This window comes from Xenopus tropicalis, chromosome 8, assembly GCF_000004195.4.
Source record: "Xenopus tropicalis strain Nigerian chromosome 8, UCB_Xtro_10.0, whole genome shotgun sequence".
In the NCBI taxonomy this organism is placed as follows: Eukaryota; Metazoa; Chordata; class Amphibia; order Anura; family Pipidae; genus Xenopus; species Xenopus tropicalis.
In genome coordinates this window covers 141,115,973-141,141,337 of record NC_030684.2, presented here as the reverse complement: position 1 = coordinate 141,141,337, position 25,365 = coordinate 141,115,973, and the positions used below count along the sequence as shown (strand labels likewise).

Sequence of the window (25,365 nt, the reverse complement as noted above, 5' to 3'; positions counted from 1 at the left end):
ACCTTGGCATCAAGCTGTCGTTAATAAAAATTCAGTTTCCATTGGTCCAGATCCCCTATGCAAATCTATTCAATGCTTCCCAGTTTCCTTTAGATAAAATCAAACTACAGGTATAGGACCCATTATCCAGAATGCTCGGGACCAAGGGTATTCCGGATAAGGGGTCTTTCTGTAATTTGGATCTCAATACCTTAAGTCTACTAAAAAATCAATAAAACATTAGGATTGTTTTGCATCCAATAAGGATTAATTATATCTTAGTTGGAATCAATTACAAGGTTCTGTTTTATTTCTACATAGAAAAAGGAAATCAGTTTTAAAATTCTGAATTATTTGATTAAAATGGAGTCTATGGGAGACAGGCATTCCGTAATTCGGAGCTTTCTGGATAACGGGTTTCCGGATAAGGGGTCCGATACCTGTACTATCACTTAAGGGAATATTTATCAACGTTCGCGTTTGATTTTCATTTTTACAAATGTAAAATTTCATCATTCAAAAGCTTGTGAGTTTCTATAGAAGTCAACGGGAGTTGTCCTAGGCATAGTCTCAATTCAAGATATTCAAGTTTTCCAGTTTGTAAACTTGAAAATTTGAGGTATTCGAGTTCATTTTGTTCGAATGAGTTTTTGATATTTATTCGATTTAGAACAAATCTATTAGATTTAGAAAAACAAACTGAAATTCACAAACTCGAAAATTGATAAATAAGCCCATTACATTCAACACATTCTACTCTTTTTTTTTTTTCAGTAGGGCTGCAAAGCTTGGACTTCATAAGAATTAAAAAAAAGTTCAAATTTGAAAAAAATACATCTCATTTTGACTTAACTTATAAGCTTTCATCTGGAGATTTTTATATTCACCCAACCTCATTCTGCTTTAGCTCTCGTCCTTAGTGATGAGTGAATCTCTCCTGTTTTGCTTGGCAGAAAGATTCACTAAACGCGGGAGTCCAATTTGACGCGCCCGGGACAATTTTGACACGACTGTCAACTTTTTATAACATGTGACATTTTTTTTTCGTGACCAATTTTCGCGGAAGTGTCACAAAACAATTCGCCAATGGCAAAATGAAAAATTCACTCATCACTACTCTTCCGCTCTCATCATCCTATTTCTGACTGGACCACCTTTTCAGTTTCTGTCTGAATTCCTTACCAAACCCAGGCTCTCCCATTAATAATCCCTAAAGACTCACCTGTTTAGAGAAATATGTTCAATTATTATTGTAATTATCCTTTACAATTCACCAATTATTTTAAAATCCTTATGTTTCATTAAATAAATGCCGATAGCGTTGCTAGAGAAGGCAAATTATATTGAAACATTGATACTCACAGGTCTCCTCTGTTTCTCAGAAATTTCACAAGAAGATTCTAAGATCTCAATAAGGTAAAGCTGACAAGCCTGGCGCTTCCACATTCTCCCCTTCTCATCTTTTAGATATCGGAGAATCAAAAGTTTGAACAGAAATTGTGAAATTCCACTTTTAACCTGTTTAAAGAATTACACAAGTTGGCTTTTGAAATCCCTCCTCCGGCACATACTGCGTATCATTTTTAGTGACAACGTTACTACTTTCTCCAAGATACTTACAGAAGAAGCGACGTCGATATGAAATATTATGGGAATGTTTTTGTGTTCCTTGTTTAGAATTGGAAGAAGCTTCTGCAGAACTTTGTTCTCATCCACTTGGGGCTCAAACAATCGGATGATTTTGCGTAGAGGCTTTTCATTCGGAAATTCCAATTTCAGCTTTTCATATAGTCTCTTTACATAGAGCGACTTTCCTGAAAAGGAATAACAAGCCATTAATGGTTAAAACAACTGTCATGAAAAATGAAACCAAAAAGACACTCTTTCTGACAATGGGCATCGGGGTCCCAAAACAAGTCTTTGATAAAGGCCTTACTGAACACTCTCCTACTTTTCTTATTCCCAAAACAAGTCTTTGATAAAGGCCTTACTGAACACTCTCCAACTTTCCTTATTCCCAAAACAAGTCTTTGATAAAGGCCTTACTGAACACTCTCCTACTTTCCTTATTCCCAAAACAAGTCTTTGATAAAGGCCTTACTGAACACTCTCCTACTTTCCTTATTCCCAAAACAAGTCTTTGATAAAGGCCTTACTGAACACTCTCCTACTTTTCTTATTCCCAAAACAAGTCTTTGATAAAGGCCTTACTGAACACTCTCCTACTTTCCTTATTCCCAAAACAAGTCTTTGATAAAGGCCTTTGCTGAACACTCTCCTACTTTCCTTATTCCCAAAACAAGTCTTTGATAAAGGCCTTACTGAACACTCTCCTACTTTCCTTATTCCCAAAACAAGTCTTTGATAAAGGCCTTTGCTGAACACTCTCCTACTTTCCTTATTCCCAAAACAAGTCTTTGATAAAGGCCTTACTGAACACTCTTTTTCTCTTCTACCAATGTTTGATTATATTCTCACTAATTCTGTCTCCTCCATTGACTTACATTCTTCCAATCAATATTCCAATTTTCTTTTTGCTTCTTTTTCCTCTCTCATATTTTTAATTCTTGTTCTATTTTCCAACCAATATTCTCCTCTGTGTCCTACCCTCTTTCTCCACCCTGTCTCTTCATACCTCTACCAGGTGCAAAATAGCCATAAAGGTCTTCAAATTTTGTAATTCGAAAAACTATAAAAAATTTAGTTGTTAGTTAAATGTTATGGTGTAAGATTGGAGAAGACACATGTCTCCATAGTTATAGTAAGGTCCTGGGCAGTTGAGAGAGGGCATTGTCAGTGGCGGAATATGTTTCAGTTCCTTCATAGCCCAGAAAAAACAAATACTCAACAGGTGATTAGAGGTTTTCATCTTAATTTGGATAGGTTGTATTTTTGTAAAGCAGGTCTCTTTTTTCTTTGAGACTATGTCTGAAGCCTACAGAAATATAGCTAGGGATTTGATTGGCATGGGTAACAGCAGTAGTGGGGTTAGATGTCCAGAAGGACCAAATAACCAAACCAAAAGGAGGCTGAGAAATGACGGCTGACCCTGACCCAAGCTCATGGTGTTTCCAGAGTTTATGATGAAGTTAATTTTCAGTCTTAAAAAGGTCCGTGTTTGGTGAAATGGTGGTTGTAACATATAAGATTGTTGGTTATTTGTTTGTATGTAGCAATGAGCTAAATTTTTCAACAGGCATGGATTTGTGGCAGAATTCACCATTTGCAAAAATTGTCATAAAACGTGTCTATAAATCACACATTGACCCCAATGTATTTTGTGCAAAAAAAGTTGCAGTGAAAAAACTCCCATTGACTTCATTGTATTTTGCACAAAAAAGCCACCACTAAACAAATGGCCATTAACTTCAATGTGTTTTGTGAATCTTCGCTGGGACAGATTCGCACATCATTAGTTGGATGAGAAGTAGATAGATAAGTTGATAGAGAACAGCAGGATATACTGTAATGTATAAAGTTCTTACTCACCAACTCCTGCCCGTTTGGAGGTCACTATTCCGACACTCACACCTCTTTTAAATACTGAGGCAGCTGAGACTTCATTTGGTCCGATAGTAAAATGCTGCAATAAGTATTTTTGAACTTCCAGAAAATGTTTTTGAGGGATAACTTGCACTTTGTATTGGCTAAAGGTAGATGGTATATAGGAATGATCTCTCTGCCGGTTGCAGATGATGGCAAGGTAGTAGTCGAGGCCGTTTCTTGCTTGCAGTTGGTAAAACAGCTGTTCAGCTCTATAGGCTGTATCGTAGCTAAGCTCGTCTGCATACAGCAAACTGTAAATCTTCTTCCCGCTGTAGCCCGGTGTGAAGCATCTTCTCAAAAATAATGCCACCTCCTCGTAAGTAGTTTGAGGTGAGCAGAGAAGCACTTCATCGTAAGATGGAAGTGGCTGGTTTAGATTCTGCATATATACAGCCAGAGCCGAAGGTAGAATCTCTGATGATGCACAGAGTACCAAATTGGGACATCCAGGCTTCAGACTGGGATGGAGACTTCTGGTCACTGGCCTCCTTTCCTTTTTTGCCAGTTCAGTTAAGCACATTCCAAGTGTATCTATATCCAGGCATCCCGGAAACAAATTGTTCATGCAGTCCATGGAGTATTTCCAAGCAATCTGTAGTTTCTCTTGCACATCAGTCGATTTTTTAAAGTCAATCAAAGCAGAATTTTTAGAAGTCACAAGCTTTAATGAACCTTTCCTCCGTGCAGCCAATAAAGCATCCTGGGTATCAGCTTTTGTACACTCGGGCTTGATAAAAGATAACATAACAAGCAGCTCTTCACTAACATCAGGCTTCTGAATCTGCTGGCTAAGGAAGACCAGCTGCTCTGCTGTGTAGTAATTTAAGAAATAATGGAGAAACCGTTTTTCATCCATAAAAACTTGCCTTTTTTCTAATAAGTCTTCCATTGTTTGGCAGATTTTGGGAAGCAGTTCAGAAATATTTCCCAATGCTTCTACCCGCCCAATAGCTGTTGCTTTGAATTCCATCCTAATTTCAATGTTACTGTCATCTAAACAACAAATAGTGGCCTCCAATGTCTTGAATAGAATGTCTCCAGACAAGCAGAGGTCAATGTAGGCCTTGACAAGTCTCTGAACATTGGAGAACATCTGCAGAATAGAATGAAAAACAATGAGAGTGGAATTGCATCCAATAAGGGGTAATTATATCTTAGTTGGGATCAAGTACAGGTACTGTTTTATTATTACAGAGAAAAGGGAATCATTTAACCATGAAATAAACCCAATAGGGCTGTTCTGCCCCCAATAAGGGGTAATTATATCTTAGTTGGGATCAAGTACAGGTACTGTTTTATTATTACAGAGAAAAGGGAATCATTTAACCATGAAATAAACCCAATAGGGCTGTTCTGCCCCAATAAGGGGTAATTATATCTTAGTTGGGATCAAGTACAGGTACTGTTTTATTATTACAGAGAAAAGGGAATCATTTAACCATGAAATAAACCCAATAGGGCTGTTCTGCCCCCAATAAGGGGTAATTATATCTTAGTTGGGATCAAGTACAGGTACTGTTTTATTATTACAGAGAAAAGGGAATCATTTAACCATTAAATAAACCCAATAGGGCTGTTCTGCCCCAATAAGGGGTAATTATATCTTAGTTGGGATCAAGTACAGGTACTGTTTTATTATTACAGAGAAAAGGGAATCATTTAACCATTAAATAAACCCAATAGGGCTGTTCTGCCCCAATAAGGGGTAATTATATCTTAGTTGGGATCAAGTACTGGTACTGTTTTATTATTACAGAGAAAAGGGAATCATTTAACCATTAAATAAACCCAATAGGGCTGTTCTGCCCCAATAAGGGGTAATTATATCTTAGTTGGGATCAAGTACAGGTACTGTTTTATTATTACAGAGAAAAGGGAATCATTTAACCATGAAATAAACCCAATAGGGCTGTTCTGCCCCCAATAAGGGGTAATTATATCTTAGTTGGGGTCAAGTACAGGTACTGTTTAGTCTACTATTCACATTTAATGGGACAACTGGAGCAGGGGCTGTCTTGAGGACCCACAGTTAGATATGCAAGATAGAATTTCATACTAAACAATCGTATTTACTTCCATAATAACATAGAGCAACAAAAGGCAGACAGCAGATATATGTTGTATGACAAGGGGAAGTTGGCAGTGCCAGCCATTTGCATTTGTATTCAACTACATTACACATAAAAACGTTGGTGTTATGACATTGTAGCCTTCAGTGTCCATATGGTAGTACCTAAGGTGCATATTTGGAAATCTATCACAAGGTTACGAGAAGGAAAATCATATTTAGGTAATGGGTGGACAAAGCAAAGGAGAAAATATGACTGAATTACAAACATACACAACAAGGTTGTAAGAGCAACATAGACAGATGTGATAATACTCGACTCATTAATCAGTTTATAAAATGGTTTAGGTGCCTTTTACCTCCGAAAACTTCTCAACTTCAGCATTGCCCTGCTCCCCTTTGCCAGACATAAGCATGAGCTTGCTCAACAGCTCCTTCAGTTCTTCTAGATTATAGGTGCGAACCTGGTGCTGTTCCTGATCTTCATCGGGCAGTTCTAGTCTCAGGACACTGTCTGGGGTAATCTGTGCAAGAATAATATTAGTGGATATAATTAACTTCATTCTCTATACTCTTCTCATCACCTTCCTCCAGTTATCTCCTAAATGTTCTCCAAGTGATATCTTCTCAAGTCTTAAGCTGTACTTCTTAAACTGTGGAACTAAGGAAAAATAAATGATAAAAGATGAAAACAAAGCCTGTTTTGGTTACAAATATTAATTCCAGTTATGATATTCTTCATGGGTGAGTTGTGGGTATCATCTCCTTCCTTAGAAAGAGAAGACTGAAAACTAGTTATCTAGAGCAGTGTTCCCCAACCAGTGGCTCGTGAGCACCATGTTGCTCCCCATACCCTTGGATGTTGCTCCCAGTGGCCTCAAAGCATATTCTTATTGTTGAATTTTTGGCTTGGAGGCAAGTTTTGGTTGCATACAAACCCAATATAATGCCAAACAGAGCCTTCTGTAGGCTGCCAGTCCACATGGGGCCTATTAAATAGCCAATTATTGCTCTCGTTGGCACCACCAGGAACCTTTTTTATGCTTGTGTTGCTCTCCAACCCATTTTCCATTTGAATGTGGCTCACAGGTATAAAAGGTTGGGGATCCCTGATCTAGAGAAATCAGGATTTTTGTTTGTGGGAGCCGTAGTTTATCTATTACCTTCTGGTTGTCTTGGGGTTCTTGAATGATGTAGACGCCTCTTTGGTTTATAACAGAAGCCAGAGATAGCGAGGAGAGTTCCACAGATCCATGACTTTCCTTTACAGTTTTCAGCCACTCTAGGTGACGGGCAGAGTCCCTCTAGGAGGTAGAAAATATTTTGCATCCAAAATACTATCCATGGCAGTTAAAAGTAGTGCAAGAACCCCAAATATTGTGCAATCACAGTTGTTATTATAATTCAAATTCTTGATAGATATTTTACTGTGTTACTTTTACTTACTGTGTGTTTATTGTTCCCAAAGAGGCTTAGGCTACTGTGCCTTTGTAAAGAAAGACACCCTTCTTGAAAGGTCTAGATCTAGAACATTACTACAAGGATTATCTTTAGGCTTACCAGCTTTTTGTGCAGATTTGGGTCACTTTCCAGGGCTTTCCAGAGTTTTTGCAAGCACAACATTAATTCACTGAATCCAAATTCTGTTTTGAGTTCATACAAAATGGGGGCGTAGCCCAAAACTGCATCATGGAACTGAGCAACGCGGTCAACATCCATGTCATTCTCACCAGCAGAAATGGAGGCCAGATCCACAAACACCTTCAGCTCATTGACATCTGGGCAAGGACATCAATAATATTAATAATATATAAAATATTATTTAATTAACATCTAAAAAGGGTCGTTGTTACCTTTCAGTGAGTTTTGGACCCACTTTATAAATTCCTTTCTCATTAAAACCTCCTTTAGTGCCTCGGCGCGTTCTTTCGTTATCTCACGAAGAGCTTCTGTTGTCTTTACAATGCCTTCAGTGATGAAAGCTAAAGGGCTTTGCTTGTAATCGTTGAACCTAAGACCCTGCAAAGCAAATAAACCAGACAAAATCCTTGAAGGTTAACATAACACGTGTTTAAACACAATCTTTATTTTTGTATGTTTCAATATAAGAACCTGTTCTATATGAATAAAAAAATTATATATTTAATAAACAAAGGTTTTAGTAAACCCTTCCCTTTTCTAAGCAGCATTTGAGCAGCTCATTATCAGTGGCTTCTCTGCAGACTGGTAATTGATTGTTTCAGCTCCTCTTCTGATGAATAAAAAAAATTATATATTTAGCAAACAAAGGTTTTAGTAAACCCCTTCCCTTTTCTAAGCAGCATTTGAGCAGCTCATTATCAGAGGCCTCTCTGCGGACTGGTAATTGATTGTTTCAGCTCCTCTTCTGATGAAAAAAAAAATATATATATGTAACAAACAAAGGTTTTAGTAAACCCCTTCCCTTTTCTAAGCAGCATTTGAGCAGCTCATTATCAGGGGCCTCTGTGCAGGCTGTTAATTGATTGTTTCAGCTCCTCTTGTGATGAATAAAAAAAATTAGATATTTAACAAACAAAGGTTTTAGTAAACCCCTTCCCTTTTCTAAGCAGCATTTGAGCAGCTCATTATCAGGGGCTTCTCTGTGGACTTGTAATTGATTGTTTCAGCTCCTCTTGTGATGAATAAAAAAAAATATATATTTAACAAACAAAGGTTTTAGTAAACCCCTTCCCTTTTCTAAGCAGCATTTGAACAGCTCATTATCAGGGGCTACTCTGTGGACTGGTAATTGGTTGTTTCAGCTCCTCTTCTGATGAAAAAAAAAATATGTAACAAAAACAGGTTTTAGTAAACCCCTTCCCTTTTCTAAGCAGTATTTGAGCACCTCATTATCAGGGGCTTCTCTGCAGATTGGTAATTGATTGTTTCAGCTCCTCTTGTGATGAATAAAAAATATATATATATTTAACAAACAAAGGTTTTAGTAAACCCCTTCCCTTTTCTAAGCAGCATTTTAGTAGCTCATTATGAGGGGCTACTCTGCAGACTGGTAATTGATTGTTTCAGCTCCTCTTGACCTCTGCGGGATCAGGAAGTGCTAAAGTGAAACTGGTTTCATTCTGGTTGGTGCCCGAACAGAGAACAACAGGCAACAATGATGCTAGCACAAACCCTATTCACTCAGCTTATGTTGAAAAGGGGTGAATACTGTCTCTTTAAGTGCTAAATAAATGCTACATGGGTGTGTAATTTATACTTACAAACTGGTGCAGAGTCTCCAGGGTCTTGAAATCTCCCGAAAGTTTCCAGTAATTTTTCACATCAGCAATAATCTGGGCTGATTCGAAGGCCTCACAAAGCCGATGGTACTGCTCGATCTTCTTTATTCGCCCATTGACCCACGAACCATTATCCTTTGGATCCAACTGGCATAAGGTTTGTAGCTGACTATGCAGGGCTCTGTAGCCATTTCTAAACATGTTCAAGAATTTGTCCAAAGCTTCAAATGACACTTTTTCAGACTTGATGTCCTTGTAGATCTTGGTGTATTTATCAAGACATGGAGTGAACACGGAGTCCAGCATTTCATACAGAGCAAGTTCCCGATCTTCATTTCCTAAACTCTGGTCAGGGTGATGAGCCAATGGGAGGGAATCGATGGTCTCGTTCCATAAAGTGAGGAAAACATGGTTTTGTCCATGGGTATGGAGACTCTCGGCCATTGACATTAAAGGGGAACTGAGACTGTTAAACAGTGGCGCCTTGTCTTGAGGAGGTCCAGCAGCACCCACTGTCTTAACTGCTAATAAATCACTTAACCTTCGTGATTCCAGATTCACAGAAAGAATTTTTTGAATGTCTTCAGTGTTCACTATTGGGGAAAAGCAGAATACATAAATAAATAAAGCACGGGATTAGGGGTTTCATTTAGAAAAGGTCCCTTTTCTCAAACAAAAACAACATTTACATTAACATTAACAAGAAGAAAGGAGAGGAAAGAAGAGAATGGAGGAGATGAGGAAGGAGAGAGAAAGTGTGAGGCCAGGGCCCATATCATATCACGACTTGAAAGAAATCAGGTAAATTGAAGTATTTTGCCGCTCCACCACAAAAAGTCAAAAGTCTTTGGACTTGGGAGACATTCCCTAGTCTTAAACTCTCTATTTCATGTTCCTCTCTCATCTGGATAGCAAGGGGCTCTATGGCTAGAGCAAAAAGCATTGGGGATAGTGGGCAACCTTGATGGGTATCTCTCCCCAGGTTTATACTTATGGACAGCCTACCATTTACCAGGATCTTAGCTCAGGGATGGGCACCTAGTGCCTGTAACCAGGCTTTAAACCTAGGGCTGAATCTGTAGCGGGTAATTATTTCCCAAAGATACTGCCACTGGACCGCATCGAAGGCCTTGGCAGTATCCAGGGATACCCCAATTCTACTCCGTGTTATCATGCTTAATAGACAAATGAGTAAATAGGCACTTTAGGTTAATATCCGAGGCTTTAGAGACGCCAGTCTGGGGCCAGTGATGCTTAAACTATTTGCATTAAAACTCTTCAGGTACAGCTTTCAGCTCTGCTCCCCACAATCAGAGCCAGGCCAAGTAGCATTGTCACCAAGGTGCCCACCCCCAGCCCTCCACCCTGCTTAGTCTGCACCCGCACCCGACCACTATGGAATTTTTTTCGAACTGTTGCACCGAAATCTCTACTTTATTGTCGCACAAAAAACCAGCGTCAAAATCCGAAACTAGTAATGGGCGAAACGTTTCGCCAGGCATGGATTCGCGGCGAACTTCCGCGATTGAAAAATTAGCCGCGGAAAAATTAGCCACAGAAAAATTCGCCGCACGTCCAAAAATTGTCACCGGCGACGAAACAATTGCCGCGGGCGACGAAACAATAGCCGCGGGCGACGAAACAATAGTCGCTGACGACGGAACAATAGCCGCGGGCGCCGAAACAATAGCCGAGAGCGACAAAATAATAGTCGCGGGCGACGGAACAATAGCTGCGGGCGACGAAATAATAGTCGCGGGTGACGAAACAATAGCCGCGTGACAAAATAATAGCCGCGGCCGACGAAACAATAGCCACGTGACGAAATAATAGCCACGGGCGGCGAAACAATAGCCGCGCGCGACGAAATAATAGCCGCGGGCGACGAAACAATAGCCGAGAGCGACAAAATAATAGTCGCGGGCGACGGAACAATAGCTGCGGGCGACGAAATAATAGTCGCGGGCGACGAAACAATAGCCGCGTGACAAAATAATAGCCGCGGCCGACGAAACAATAGCCACGTGACGAAATAATAGCCGCGGACGACGAAACAATAGCCGCGTGACAAAATAATAGCCACGTGACGAAATAATAGCCACGGGCAGCGAAACAATAGCCGCGCGCGACGAAATAATAGCCGCGGGCGACGAAACAATAGCCGCGGGCGATGAAATAATAGCCGCGGGCGACGAAACAATAGCCGCGGACGACGAAACAATAGCCGCGGGCGACGAAACAATAGCCGCGTGACAAAATAATAGCCGCGGCCGACGAAACAATAGCCACGTGACGAAATAATAGCCGCGGGCGACGAAACAATAGCCGCGTGACAAAATAATAGCCACGTGACGAAATAATAGCCACGGGCAGCGAAACAATAGCCGCGCGCGACGTAATAATAGCCGCGGGCGACAAAACAATAGCCGCGGGCGACGAAACAATAGCCGCGGGCGACGAAACAATAGCCGCGGGCGACGAAACAATAGCCGCGTGACAAAATAATAGCCGCGGCCGACGAAACAATAGCCACGTGACGAAATAATAGCCACGGGCGGCGAAACAATAGCCGCGCGCGACGAAACAATAGCCGCGGGCGACGAAATAATAGCCACGGACGACGAAACAATAGCCGCGTGACGAAATAATAGCCGCTGCCGACGATACAATAGCCGCGTGACAAAATAATAGCCGCGGCCGACGAAACAATAGCCGCGTGACAAAAAAATAGCCGCGGCCGACGAAACAATAGCCGCGTGACAAAATAATAGCCACAGGTGACAATTTTTTTTGTTGCACGGCATTTTCGCCGTTTCGTGAATTTTTCGCCAGATTCGCTCATCACTATCCGAAACCTCTAAAGATTCGAGGCAAAAGAAAGATCTTCAAGGAAAGGGAAGGGACCTCTACCATTGGCTTCTACATGATCTCGGCAAGTTGTAGATTTGGATTGTTAGCTGTTATGACGAGGGATGCACTGAAGCCACTTTTTTTGGGTTTGGCCGAACCCCCAAACCCACCCTGAAGGATTCGGCCGAATCCTGAACCCAATCCAGGATATTATCTCAACCTTTTTTTTCGGTGCCAGAAATCCAAATTTCACAAAAAATTCCCATGGTTAGTAAATGGGCCCCTCACTGTTTTCTATTATTTACTTAGCAAGGGATACAATACTTTCCCTCCCAGGTACCACTGGAGTTTCATCTAAATGACCTTCACTCAAGACTTTGGTTGGGGTCATTTAGTTTTTCGTTGGGGTCCAAACGACTTTTCACCTCAATCACTAATATATACAGGACAAAAAAACCCACTTTTTGAATCCACTCAAGTCTATTTTTTTTGTTACCTCGGATGGACTTGTTGACGTTGTGGCACATATTTAGCAAGTTCTCCAACCAGGTTCTCTTCGCATTCACTTGTTTTAGTTCTTCGTTCCTCCAGTCCAGAACCTTCTTAACATCCTCCATCTTAGTGGTGCCTCCTCTGCTTAATCCTAAATGAAAGGAAGGACGGACAATGGAAGTCTATAGCTGCTCTGTATTTATACTTATGGAAAAGTTCTAAACAAAATTCATGACTTACTCAGTCTGCATATGTCCAAGAACTGATTCTTACTGCCCAGAACCAATGTAAGGTGGTCATATAGAATATCTCCGTGTAGTAGGCTACGAACAGTGTCAGTAACAACTGAACCTGACAGGGAAACAAGCTTTCCTGTCTCTTCTTCAAACTGAGAGGTCATTGGTTGGGTAGGATCTGTCAAAAGAAATAACAATATGTCCAACTAAACAACATGATTTATTTGTATTTATTATTTACCGTATTTTTCGCCCTATAAGACGCTCCGGAATATAAGACGCACCCAATTTTAAAGGAGGAAATTCTAGAAAAAAAAGATTCTGAAGCAAATACTGTAGTAAAATATTTTATATCAACTGTATAAAGTTAATCGTGTCTGGGCTCACACATAATGAGGCTTCCCCCAGCGCCCCCCCAAGCATCCTTCAGCTTCCCCCAGCGCCCCCCCAAGCATCCTTCAGCTTCCCCCAGGGCCCCCCAAATATCCTTCAGCTTCCCCCAGGGCCCCCCCAAGCATCCTTCAGCTTCCCCCAGGGCCCCCCCAAGCATCCTTCAGCTTCCCCCAGGCCCCCCCAAGCATCCTTCAGCTTCCCCCAGGGCCCCCCAAATATCCTTCAGCTTCCCCCAGGGCCCCCCCAAGCATCCTTCAGCTTCCCCCAGGCCCCCCCAAGCATCCTTCAGCTTCCCCCAGGGCCCCCCAAATATCCTTCAGCTTCCCCCAGGGCCCCCCCAAGCATCCTTCAGCTTCCCCCAGGCCCCCCCAAGCATCCTTCAGCTTCCCCCAGGGCCCCCCAAATATCCTTCAGCTTCCCCCAGGGCCCCCCCAAGTATACTTCAGCTTCCCCCAGGGCCCCCCCAAAGTATCCTTCAGCTTCCCCAGGGCCCCCCCAAGTATACTTCAGCTTCCCCCAGGGCCCCCCCAAGCATCCTTCAGCTTCCCCCAGGGCCCCCCCAAGTATACTTCAGCTTCCCTCAGGTCCCCCCCAAGCATCCTTCAGCTTCCCCCAGGCCCCCCCAAGCATCCTTCAGCTTCCCCCAGGGCCCCCCAAATATCCTTCAGCTTCCCCCAGGGCCCCCCCAAGTATACTTCAGCTTCCCCCAGGGCCCCCCCCAAAGTATCCTTCAGCTTCCCCAGGGCCCCCCCAAGTATACTTCAGCTTTCCTCAGGGCCCCCCCAAGCATCCTTCAGCTTCCCCCAGGGCCCCCCCAAGTATACTTCAGCTTCCCCCAGGTCCCCCCCAAGCATCCTTCAGCTTCCCCCAGGGCCCCCCCAAGTATACTTCAGCTTCCCCCAGAGCCCCCCCAAGTATCCTTCAGCTTCCCCAGGGCCCCCCCAAGTATACTTCAGCTTCCCTCAGGTCCCCCCCAAGCATCCTTCAGCTTCCCCCAGGGCCCCCCCAAGTATACTTCAGCTTCCCCCAGGGCCCCCCCAAAGTATCCTTCAGCTTCCCCAGGGCCCCCCCAAGTATACTTCAGCTTCCCTCAGGGCCCCCCCAAGTATCCTTCAGCTTCCCCCAGTGCCCCCCCAAGCATCCTTCAGCTTCCCCCAGTGCCCCCCCAAGCATCCTTCAGCTTCCCCCAGTGCCCCCCCCCAAGCATGCTTCAGCTTCCCCCAGGGCCCCCCCAAGTATCTTTCAGCTTCCCCCAGGGCCCCCCCAAGTATCTTTCAGCTTCCCCCAGGCCCCCCCCAAGTATCCTTCAGCTACCCCCAGGGCCCCCCCAAGTATCCTTCAGCTTCCCCCAGGCCCCTCCCAAGTATCCTTCAGCTTCCCCCAGGGCCCCCCCAAGTATCCTTCAGCTTCCCCCAGGGCCCCCCCCAAGTATCCTTCAGCTTCCCCCAGGGCCCCCCCCCCCCAAGTATCCTTCAGCGTCCCCCAGGGCCTCCAAGCATCCTCCAGCTTCCCCCACGGCACCCACAGCATTCTTCAGCTTCCCCCAGGCCCCCCCCCAAGTATCCTTCAGCTTCCCCAGGCCCCCCCCCAAGTATCCTTCAGCTTCCCCCAGGGCCCCCCCAAGTATCCTTCAGCTTCCCCCAGGCCCCTCCCAAGTATCCTTCAGCTTCCCCCAGGGCCCCCCCAAGTATCCTTCAGCTTCCCCCAGGGCCCCCCCAAGTATCCTTCAGCTTCCCCCAGGGCCCCCCCAAGTATCCTTCAGCTTCCCCCAGGGCCCCCCCCCAAAGTATCCTTCAGCGTCCCCCAGGGCCCCCCCAAGTATCCTTCAGCTTCCCCCAGGGCCTCCAAGCATCCTCCAGCTCCCCCACGGCACCCACAGCATTCTTCAGCTTCCCCCCGGGCCCCCAAGCACCTTCCATTTCCCCCCAGCGGCCTCTGGCTCCCGTGATGTCTTCCTCTCTGTGCCGCGGCTCCCAGCTGCTTCTGTGCTTTTATAAGGTTGCGCCCTGTGCATCGGACGCCAGTACACACGGGCGCAACGTTATAAAAGCGAGGATGTAGCAGAGAGCCGCGGCACATACAGGAAGACGCATTCACCGTATAAGACGCACAAACTTTTCCCCCCCAGTTTTGGGGAAGAAAAAGTGCGTCTTATATGGCAAAAAGTACGGTAACTTCCATGCAGTAATATTTCTTTTTGAATGAAAGAATCACTTACCGTAGAGTTTGAATATACAAATGAAATCCTTCCAGTGCAACATGTGCTTCAAAATCTCTTGATGGTTTTCAGTTGGGTTTCCCTTCTCATCTCTTGGCCAGAAATGCCTTATTATTGTGGCTACCAGCTTGCTAACAGTTTGTACATTGTCTATTTGGATTTGGTTTAGAACACTGTCGTGACACTATAAAGAAAAAGAAAAAAAACAACTCATAGGGGCACATTCATCAAAGTACGAGTTCAAATCTTGGCCGAATCCCAAACCGAATCCTGGAATCGGTGCATCCCTACTTATAAACGTCTATAGAACATATATTCATGGTAAATGTTGAGTTTCTACCAGACATACTTTTGAAACAGCTTTAATGGCGCATTCCTCAAAGCATTCCTTTATGGAGATATGAAGGTCTTGTAGCAGAGAGTATTCTCTGCAGTAGATTTTTATTTGTTCCAAAGGAATTTCCTATAAAAAAAAAAAAAAAGTTTGAAACAAAGATTAAAGAGGGGTATAGAATGAAACACATAGGGAAATAGCTACTACTATTCTGCTGCTGGAGCTGGTGGAAGGGCCAATGCTGTTGCCAGAAGACTAGAGTGGACATGGGGTGCTAAGGTTGCTGGCAGTGGGGTGGTAGTGGGGTCCGAGGGAATTTGTAGCTTTAATGCTGCCGGAAGGTTAGAAATATTGGAATTGATGTAAGGGGAGTAAGACTAATCCTGCTGGAAGTAGTTAAGAGAATGTAGCTGCCTCTTGGCCCTTTTTAACAATTAAAAACTATGTAGGAGGCATCACTGCTGCCTAAGGGCCACCAGAACCAGGTTTCTCCAGTTAGTTAGTGGGTCAGTCCAACAGGATGACTTGAACAATTTCCTACCAAAATTCCCACTATGTAATTCAATTACTAGACGCCAAGAGGGGGTGTGGCATGACAGGGAAAGGGGCATGATCTTATGGTACTTGAGGCCTGACTGTGGCCATAGTAGGATCATCTATTACAACATAGGCGTTCCCTTGTACTAAGTGCATTTTATAGGGAATGGCCCCCAAACTAAAGTTATCCCTGAAAGGCAGAAGAGCTTCTAATTGAATCCTAAACATTAGTTGTTTTTTTTATTATGTTCTAATGTATTTTTTCTTGATAGTCCCCCTTTAGGTATGAATCAAGATCAGCCATTTTGTGATATCCAATTAAATACCTGATTGATTTTTCTGGCCAGGTCTAAGAGGAGCAGTTCTTTCCACTTGTGAGCCTCTGCTTCATGAATCTTTAGAAGACTATTCCAGACCTAGATTTAAAAACATGTAGATAGTAAATGCATTACCGCAATATGAATGTTAGGATTGGTCATTTACTTTCAGTCCTAAAAGACAGTGCCCCCCCCCCCCCAGGCTGACAAACAAAAATTGTATTCTAAAGGAAGCATTATGCTATACATAAATGTGACTAACACAACCTCACTGCATACCTCAAGCTCTTCCTTCAATGTTGAATATCCATAACGTTTAAATTTATGTCCATAGACGTCCTGTAGCCATTTTTTAGTCATCTCAACAGCTTTGTGTAAACTGCTCTGCCCCCCACAGGAACTGGTCTCATCCTCTTCAGTCGGCTCCTAGATAAAATAAAGAATCATCAGAGATTAAATCTATATCAGTCGTGGGCAAAAGGTGGGTTCCACCAGTAACCTTCTAGAACATCTGATCTGGAATCACTTCGACATAACATGTCTTGTGAAATTTTTTGTACAATAAAATTTTTTTCTTGAAGATGTTTCGCCAGTTATCCAACTGGCTTTCCCAATTCAGAAAGTGAAAGTGAAGACTGGCGAAACGTCTTCAAGAAGAAATACAGCAAGCCTCGTTGATTTGATGGACATACCATGACCTGGATGAATGAGAACCTTCACAAACTATTTTATTGCTATTTGGAGACTTTCTTATTTCCATGTGATGAAGCTTCCATTAAATTAAAATGTTTTGATAGTTCCAGTGTCAGACTGGCCCACCAGGATACCAGGAAAACTCCCTGTGGGCCCAGGGGTCAGTGAGCCCTCCTGCTCCTGATCATTTGCCCTGCTTCATGCTGATTCCCTATTTCTGAATGGGAACAAAGAGGAGAAATAGATGGAAGAATAGATGCTAGCATGTAAATGAAAGAGACTAGGAGAATAAAGGGGTTGGGCAAGGAATGGGAGGAAAGTCTAAGGTTTTCTGGTGGGCCCCTGGGGTCCCAGTCCGATACTGGATAGTTCCCACAGAGATCTTTGTGTAAATAACTGAATTGTATAAGCCATAAGCGGTATACTGTACATTAGAGAATCAAAGGCATGGGAAAATAATTTAGTTTACACAAAAACATGAAGGAGAAATTGTAAATGGACACTAAAGGCACAATCCAAAATAGAAAACTCAATAATATAAAACAGTAGTCCAGGTGATCCAGCCCCAGACTCCCAGCTCTAGAAGGTGGACAAACCATGTATGAGACAAGAAAAAGTAGGTGTTGAGCACTCAGAGCAACCACAAATAGGCAGAGACACTTGGGGGGCAGGGTCGGACTGGGCCGCCGGGACACCAGGAAAAATGCCCACCCTTGCCTGCACTACCCCTGCCCGACCGCTCCTTCCCTGATGCGTTAAATTTACATGCTCGGGGGAGGACGTCGAGTGGGGGGGCCCCTGCGGGGGGGGGGGGTTAGGAGACGCGCCCGACGGGAGCCCCGGTGGGCCGTTCAGCCCCCAGTCCATTTATTAACATTCACATTTTCGTGGTTTTAGAGATTTTTGAAACCATGATCAAACTCATTTCCACGAATTCCAGTTATTTTTGAAAAGATCCGAACTGAAGAAGCACAAACGAAAAAGGATGCCGAAAAAAACACGAAAATGAACTTTTTCAGATTGTCGTGTAAAAAAAAAACCATGAAAAGCTCTAAAACAACAAAGCAAACAAAGATTTTCCAGTTATAAATGGGACATCTGCCATTGACGTCTACGTGATCTCAACAGGTTTCAGATGGAGTATTTTTGCTTTTGGATTTGTCACCGTTTTGTTGCATAGGAAGTCATGAATAAAATCATATTTTTGGAGCAAAATGACCTGAATCATTAGTAAATGCGCCCATAAGTGTCTCTTGGGCATGAAATGCGTAAGGCTTGTGAAATAAAGGTATAAAATACATTTTTTTTACTTTTTAATACATTTCTGTAGGCCTATTCCTGGTTCTTCTAAATGCCCAACACCTACTCATTTATCACATATCACATACTGAGTAGCAGTTTATCAAACATTCAATATAACAGATATGAATAACTGGGGGAATTAAGGGTCCCAGGAATAAAAGTTGATTGGCCTGACTGAGCAGGAAACGTTGCACGATTGGCTGAAACTCACACTCGCCTGTTTCTCCGCGGCTCCAAGAAGCTTTAACGTGATCTTGAGAGACAGGACCTGGAGCTCAGTGTTTCTATTCAGCCCCTTTTGAGTGCAGATTAAATGGTGAAGCTTTAAAGTGAGATCACACAAGTATGACGATTCCTCCTGTAGTGACCTACAATGTAACAACAACCCCGTCCCCAAAAAATTAACGTGGGAATAAACGGCTTTAGGATAAAACACGCACAACAGTCTAAACACAAACCCCTGATTGGGCGGCATTTGGAAAAGTCATTCTTCTGGGTTTTATGGCACAGTATCAAGTTCATGGAACATGGAGTGGCGAATTTATCAATAATTCAAAAGTCGAAAATGTACCAAACTCCAACGTGTGCTTATTGATGAAAAAACGTGAAACTCCATTGCTTAAGAGCATGAAAAAGCAGCTTAAACGCAGCAAAATGACATTCTACCCTTTATTTTCCATGAGCTTGCCAAATTACGAATTCACCACAAAAACTTGAATCGTAAAATCGGAATTTTGTCACTTCAACTCCCATTAACTTCTACACGAACTTGCAGCTTTTAGTGGGGAATCTTTTATTCAAGTTTTCTGAGTTTTCTTTTCTGCGCTTAATAAATGTTTGTGAATCCGAATTTGTGATTTTTACCACCAAAAAAATCTTAAATCGCAGTAAAAACTTGAGTTTGGGTGTTGATGAATCACCCCCTAATTGTAACTGATCAATTTGCCTTCAGTAGTGATGAGCGAATCTGTCCCGTTTCGCTTCGACATAAAATGGCAAGAAAATTCGCGAAACATTCGCACAACGCATTTGTCAGGCGTTTTTTTTGTCGCCCGCGTCGTTTTTGGTGCCCGAGGCTAATTTTTTGTCACCCACATCTATTTTTTTGTCACTCACGCTTTTTTGCCATGACTGTGCCCATTTTGCCGCAAGCGCGCCCAATTTGACGTGGGATGAATTTTTCCACAGCGAATTTTCACGGAAGTTTCGCAAAACAATTCGCCAATGACAAAATGCAGAGATTCGCTGCGAATCCATGCCTGGCAAAAAAATTCGCTCATCACTAGTCTTAAGCTAAACAATTTTTGTTTTCAGAAAATGTATTATTCAATATATAAATGACATTACACTACAGGTATGTTTAGTTACACGCTACCTTGTACTAAACTCGACATTTTCGCCGTTTTGCGAATCTTTGGAAAGATCTGCGAATTTTTCCGCGCCGCGAACTGGGACAGATTCGCTCATCACTATTCACAATAGGTCAGCGTGACAATATGAAGCTAGGAGATGAAATGGCCCCATACCACACGTTGGATCATGGAAGTATCTGGGTATTAATTAGATGGAGGAACATTTTCTGGGTTTTGTACTTACCTCTGATCCAGTTCTTCTGCCATTTTCAAAAGTTTGTCTAGAACATTGTTGATATGCTGTAATGCAAATAACTTTTTTCAATAAAAAGACATGTGTTTCAAGACAGAATCTGTTCACTTTGTTTCTATAGTGAGCACCAAGGTGGTACCACATAGTCCTGAATGACCCAAACACATGATGCTTTTAAATGGTTAAAAAAAAGAGATGAGAGCACCCACCACTCACTATACCAGGGGTCCCCAACCTTTTTTACTCATGAGCCACAGTCAAATGTAAAAAGACTTGGAGAGCAACACAAGCACCATAAAAGGGCCACGAGAAAGGAAGAAGTGGACTTAGCAGTTAAACCCAATCACAAAGATCTATAGGGAGGCATGGAGTAAAGTCCAAAAAAAGTACCATTTTTTTACTCAATGGACCTATGGATGGATGGTAGTACAGAATTCAAAAAGGGGGCATACGGGCATCTGGAATGGCCCTTCTTCAGTATGATTTAGGAGACACAAGGGCACAAGGAAGGATTGGCAGGTAATGCAAGGCAGGCCCACCATCACTGTACTTAAACCTAAGGACAAATATTAAGTTAGGGCTCCGTTGCACGTGTGTGAGCAGATGGCATTTTCTATGGTTGCAGTCTTACAGTATTTTTTGAGTTTATAAACTCTAAAAACACAAAAAAAAATCAAAAAATTTGAGTTTGAGAACATGGCTTGACTTTACAACAGCTCCCATTGACTTCTATAGAAACTCGCAAGCATTCAGGTGGCGAACATTGATAAATTACCCCCCAAAATGTGAATAAACTAGAGTGGTGATATGTAGCTCCTAATATTTGGAATATGAAGGCATCGTAGGCTTCCATTATGGCATAGTAGTTTGCTATTTCCTGTCCTTTCATACAACATCTTGATATGTTTCATGTAAATAAAAGAACAATATCGTTATTTTTTTAAGCATAAGACAAACCTCATTTTTGCTACTCGAGGATCGATTTTGAATCTTGTACCAGGAGGCGGTAAAAGCATCTCGGAAATCGGTGGGAATTTTCTCCAAAAACATCAACAGGTTCTCCAGTGGGACAAGGCACAGCCAAGATCTGAGCAAGGTTCTGCCTGCCGGCTGCAAACTCTCCTCCCGCCTCATGTGTGTAAGGACATTACTATAATAAAGTCAAGAGCAAATTGTGATTCCAAGGAGTTGGATTTTGGATACAGCCCTGATTAACTCATCCAATCCCTTCATATGGATAAAGATGTCTTGATCTGGCCAAACTTCAGATTGACCTGCCAGAGTACTGGAGCATCTCCTGGTGGGAAGTCAACCCCATCAGCCCTTTCCTTTTCCACAAAAGGCCTATATAAGAACTATTACTAGAATATAGTGATGAGTGAATCTGTTCCGTTTTGCCGAAAAATTCGCAAATCTTTCAAAAGATCCACGAAAGGGCGAAAAATTCGCAAAACGGCGAAAATGTCGTGTGAAAAAAAAAAATTGTCGCCCGCGGCTATTATTTTGTCGCGCGGCTATTGTTTCGTCGCCCGCGGCTATTATTTTTTCGCGCGGCTATTGTTTCGTCGCCCACGGCTATTGTTTTGTCGCATGGCTATTGTTTCGTCGCCCGCGGCTATTATTTTGTCGCGCGGCTATTGTTTCGTCGCCCGCGGCTATTATTTTTTCGCGCGGCTATTGTTTCGTCGCCCACGGCTATTGTTTCGTTGCATGGCTATTATTTCATCGCCCGCAGCTATTATTTTGTCGCCCGCAGCTATTATTTTGTCGCCCGCGGCTATTGTTTTGTCGCCCGCGGCTATTGTTTTGTCGCCCGTGGCTATTGTTTTGTCGCGCGGCTATTATTTTTTGACGCCCGCGACTATTCTTTTTTGACGCCGGCGACAATTTTTGGACCTGCGGCGAATTTTTCCGCGGCGAAATATTTCATCCATTTCGCGAAACAATCCGCCAATGACGAAACACGGAAATTCGCCGCGAATCCATGCTTGGCGAAACATTTCACCCATCACTACTAGAATATGCTGTTCAGTTCGGGTCTCCAGTGCTCAAACGGGACATTATTGAGTTAGAGAGGGTCCAGAGAAGGGCAACTAAGCTGGTAAAGGGTATGGGAAGTCCCAGTTATGGGGACAGGCTGGCCCAGTTGGGTCTGTTTACACTGGGAGGGGGGCACTTAAGAGGTGACATGATAACTATGTATAAATATATAAGGGGTACAAGTTGCCCCAGGGACTGGTCCGATTGCCATCTTGGAGTCAGGAAAGAATTTTTTCCCCTCTGGGGCAAATTAGAGAGGCTTTAGATGGGGTTTTTGCATTCCTCTGGATCAACTAGCAGTTAGGCAGGTATTATATAGGCATATATATATATATATATATATATATATATATATATATATAGGCATTAAGGCTGAACCCAACTTACTATGTTACATGTAGTACTAATTGATATGAGAGTGGGGCCTCTATGTCAAGATCTCTGTTCAGCCTCTAGTCATAGGCCTAAGATTAAGATGAAAAACATCAGAAATGTGTTACAGATAGAGTGTGAGGGATTACAATGTGGAGGCCTGAGCTTTAATGTAAATAACAGAGCTGCAAGCAGATATCCCACTTATTGCTGGCGCCAGTGCCATTTGGGCTGTTATCTTCATTATATATTGGATTCAATGAAAAAAACTATCCCCTACAATGAGGTTCATGTATAAATCATTTACCTGTTGTAAAACGGAGACGATATCACAAATGTTTGATATGGGAGTCCGTCCAAACCTGCCCAGTTTTCTTCTGGCTTCAGTTGTGTGGAATCCTCTGCATTAGCCGGAGCATTTAATGCGTGATAAACAGGCAGTATATCAACCCAGTCTTTAATTTCACTATCAATGCATCTGAGGCAGAATTGTTTCAGGGAACGTTCAATTCTGAAAGAGATTGAGATGTTTGGTGAGCACCATAATCCAGCTCAGCGCTTCTCAACCTGTGGGTCGGGACCCCTTTGGGGGTGGAACGAACCTTTCACAGGGAGTTGCCTAAGACCATGGGAAAACCCATATTTCCGACGGTTTTAGGAATAGTTTTATGGTTGGGGGTCACCACAACATGAGGAACTGTATTAAAGGGTCGCGGCATTAGGGAGGTTGGGAACCACTGATCTAGCTGGATAAAAGCATTACAGGAAACAAGGCATATTGCTGTGATTTTGTAAAATAATAATGTTTGCAATGAACCCTGGATTCCAATACTTTTTGCAGATAAAAATGTACCCATACCCTGATTGGTTGGCCAAATGGAATCTCAACCCTCAAATGTTACCTGACTTCAATCAACAGAAAGTGGTCATTTTTGTATACAGATAGTTGTACTTATATTATTATTATTATTATTATTACAGGTATGGGACCTGTTGTCCAGAATGCTCAGGACCTGGGGTTTTACAGATAAGGGATCTTTCCGTAATTTGGAACTCCGTACCTTAAGTCTACCAAAAATCATTTAACCATGAAATAAACCCAATAGGGCTGTTCTGCCCCAATAAGGGGTAATTATATCTTAGTTGGGATCAAGTACAGGTACTGTTTTATTATTACAGAGAAAAGGGAATCATTTAACCATTAAATAAACCCAATAGGGCTGTTCTGCCCCCAATAAGGGGTAATTATATCTTAGTTGGGATCAAGTACAGGTACTGTTTTATTATTACAGAGAAAAGGGAATCATTTAACCATGAAATAAACCCAATAGGGCTGTTCTGCCCCAATAAGGGGTAATTATATCTTAGTTGGGATCAAGTACAGGTACTGTTTTATTATTACAGAGAAAAGGGAATCATTTAACCATGAAATAAACCCAATAGGGCTGTTCTGCCCCAATAAGGGGTAATTATATCTTAGTTGGGATCAAGTACAGGTACTGTTTTATTATTACAGAGAAAAGGGAATCATTTAACCATTAAATAAACCCAATAGGGCTGTTCTGCCCCCAATAAGGGGTAATTATATCTTAGTTGGGATCAAGTACAGGTACTGTTTTATTATTACAGAGAAAAGGGAATCATTTAACCATGAAATAAACCCAATAGGGCTGTTCTGCCCCAATAAGGGGTAATTATATCTTAGTTGGGATCAAGTACAGGTACTGTTTTATTATTACAGAGAAAAGGGAATCATTTAACCATGAAATAAACCCAATAGGGCTGTTCTGCCCCAATAAGGGGTAATTATATCTTAGTTGGGATCAAGTACAGGTACTGTTTTATTATTACAGAGAAAAGGGAATCATTTAACCATTAAATAAACCCAATAGGGCTGTTCTGCCCCCAATAAGGGGTAATTATATCTTAGTTGGGATCAAGTACAGGTACTGTTTTATTATTACAGAGAAAAGGGAATCATTTAACCATGAAATAAACCCAATAGGGCTGTTCTGCCCCCAATAAGGGGTAATTATATCTTAGTTGGGATCAAGTACAGGTACTGTTTTATTATTACAGAGAAAAAGGAAATATTTTTTTTAATTAGATTTATTTGCTTATAATGGCATCTATGGGAGATGGCCTTTCCGTAATTCGGAACTTTCTGGATAACAGGTTTCCAGATAAGGGATTCCATACCTGTACTACATATTTTATTTGAGGTAATAGGATAGCATTCTGCCTGCCCATGACAAGTGAATACGTACCCCTCTGATAATGAGAAGACTCTTCTCAGTTCTTCTAGTTGGAAGGGCTGTTTTTTATTAATCATCTGCTCCAAAGAGAGGAGCCTGCAGATCTTTACAAGGGAATCCTTGTCAGCGGGAAGTGTGTAGGTTTCTATCAGTTTGGCGCAGAGCAATCCAGCCACCAGCCTGTCTTTTATAATGGCATCCTCTGCTGCCGCTAAATTCTTATTGATGAAATGTTGGCAGAGCTTTTCCATTATTAGACTATTCAGCTGTATTGGGAATAGAAACACACAAGTTTTGTTATTCCTTTGTAGCTGAAAAAAAAAAAAGCTTACACTCTACAAGGAGTAACATATAAAGCAATCAGTAACCGATACAGGAGGGGAAGGGAGCCCTGCCCAAAAGAGCTTACACTCTACAAGGAGTAACATATAAAGCAATCAATAACCGATACAGGAGGGGAAGGGAGCCCTGCCCAAAAGAGCTTACACTCTACAAAATACATACAGAGTAACATATAAAGCAATCAATAACTGATACAGGAGGGGAAGGGAGCCCTGCCCAAAAGAGCTTACACTCTACAAGGAGTAACATATAAAGCAATCAGTAACTGATACAGGAGGGGAAGAGAGCCCTGCCCAAAAGAGCTTACACTCTACAAAATACATACAGAGTAACATATAAAGCAATCAGTAACCGATACAGGAGGGGAAGGGAGCCCTGCCCAAAAGAGCTTACACTCTACAAGGAGTAGCATATAAAGCAATCAATAACCGATACAGGAGGGGAAGAGAGCCCTGCCCAAAAGAGCTTACACTCTACAAAATACATACAGAGTAACATATAAAGCAATCAGTAACCGATACAGGAG

The 25,365-nt window shown here is 42.5% G+C and overlaps 1 protein-coding gene across 1 annotated transcript in view; it reads right to left on the bottom strand.

The window, feature by feature from the left end:
- The window catches only part of rnf213 (ring finger protein 213), a 97,108-nt gene that overhangs the window by 53,202 nt on the left and 18,541 nt on the right, over positions 1–25,365 (bottom strand). Inside the window, exons 8-26 of the mRNA XM_031891161.1 lie at positions 24,510–24,763; positions 22,550–22,753; positions 20,788–20,980; positions 19,822–19,877; positions 18,437–18,593; positions 16,510–16,656; positions 16,240–16,329; positions 15,392–15,505; positions 15,043–15,226; positions 12,436–12,609; positions 12,200–12,346; positions 8,836–9,446; positions 7,447–7,612; positions 7,154–7,371; positions 6,757–6,897; positions 5,953–6,117; positions 3,469–4,618; positions 1,600–1,793; positions 1,342–1,497 (exon numbers count right to left, since the gene is read on the bottom strand). Of these exons, the coding sequence (XP_031747021.1) occupies positions 1,342–1,497; positions 1,600–1,793; positions 3,469–4,618; positions 5,953–6,117; positions 6,757–6,897; positions 7,154–7,371; positions 7,447–7,612; positions 8,836–9,446; positions 12,200–12,346; positions 12,436–12,609; positions 15,043–15,226; positions 15,392–15,505; positions 16,240–16,329; positions 16,510–16,656; positions 18,437–18,593; positions 19,822–19,877; positions 20,788–20,980; positions 22,550–22,753; positions 24,510–24,763 (4,521 nt within the window). The remainder of the gene's footprint in view (positions 1–1,341; positions 1,498–1,599; positions 1,794–3,468; positions 4,619–5,952; positions 6,118–6,756; positions 6,898–7,153; positions 7,372–7,446; positions 7,613–8,835; positions 9,447–12,199; positions 12,347–12,435; positions 12,610–15,042; positions 15,227–15,391; positions 15,506–16,239; positions 16,330–16,509; positions 16,657–18,436; positions 18,594–19,821; positions 19,878–20,787; positions 20,981–22,549; positions 22,754–24,509; positions 24,764–25,365) is intronic.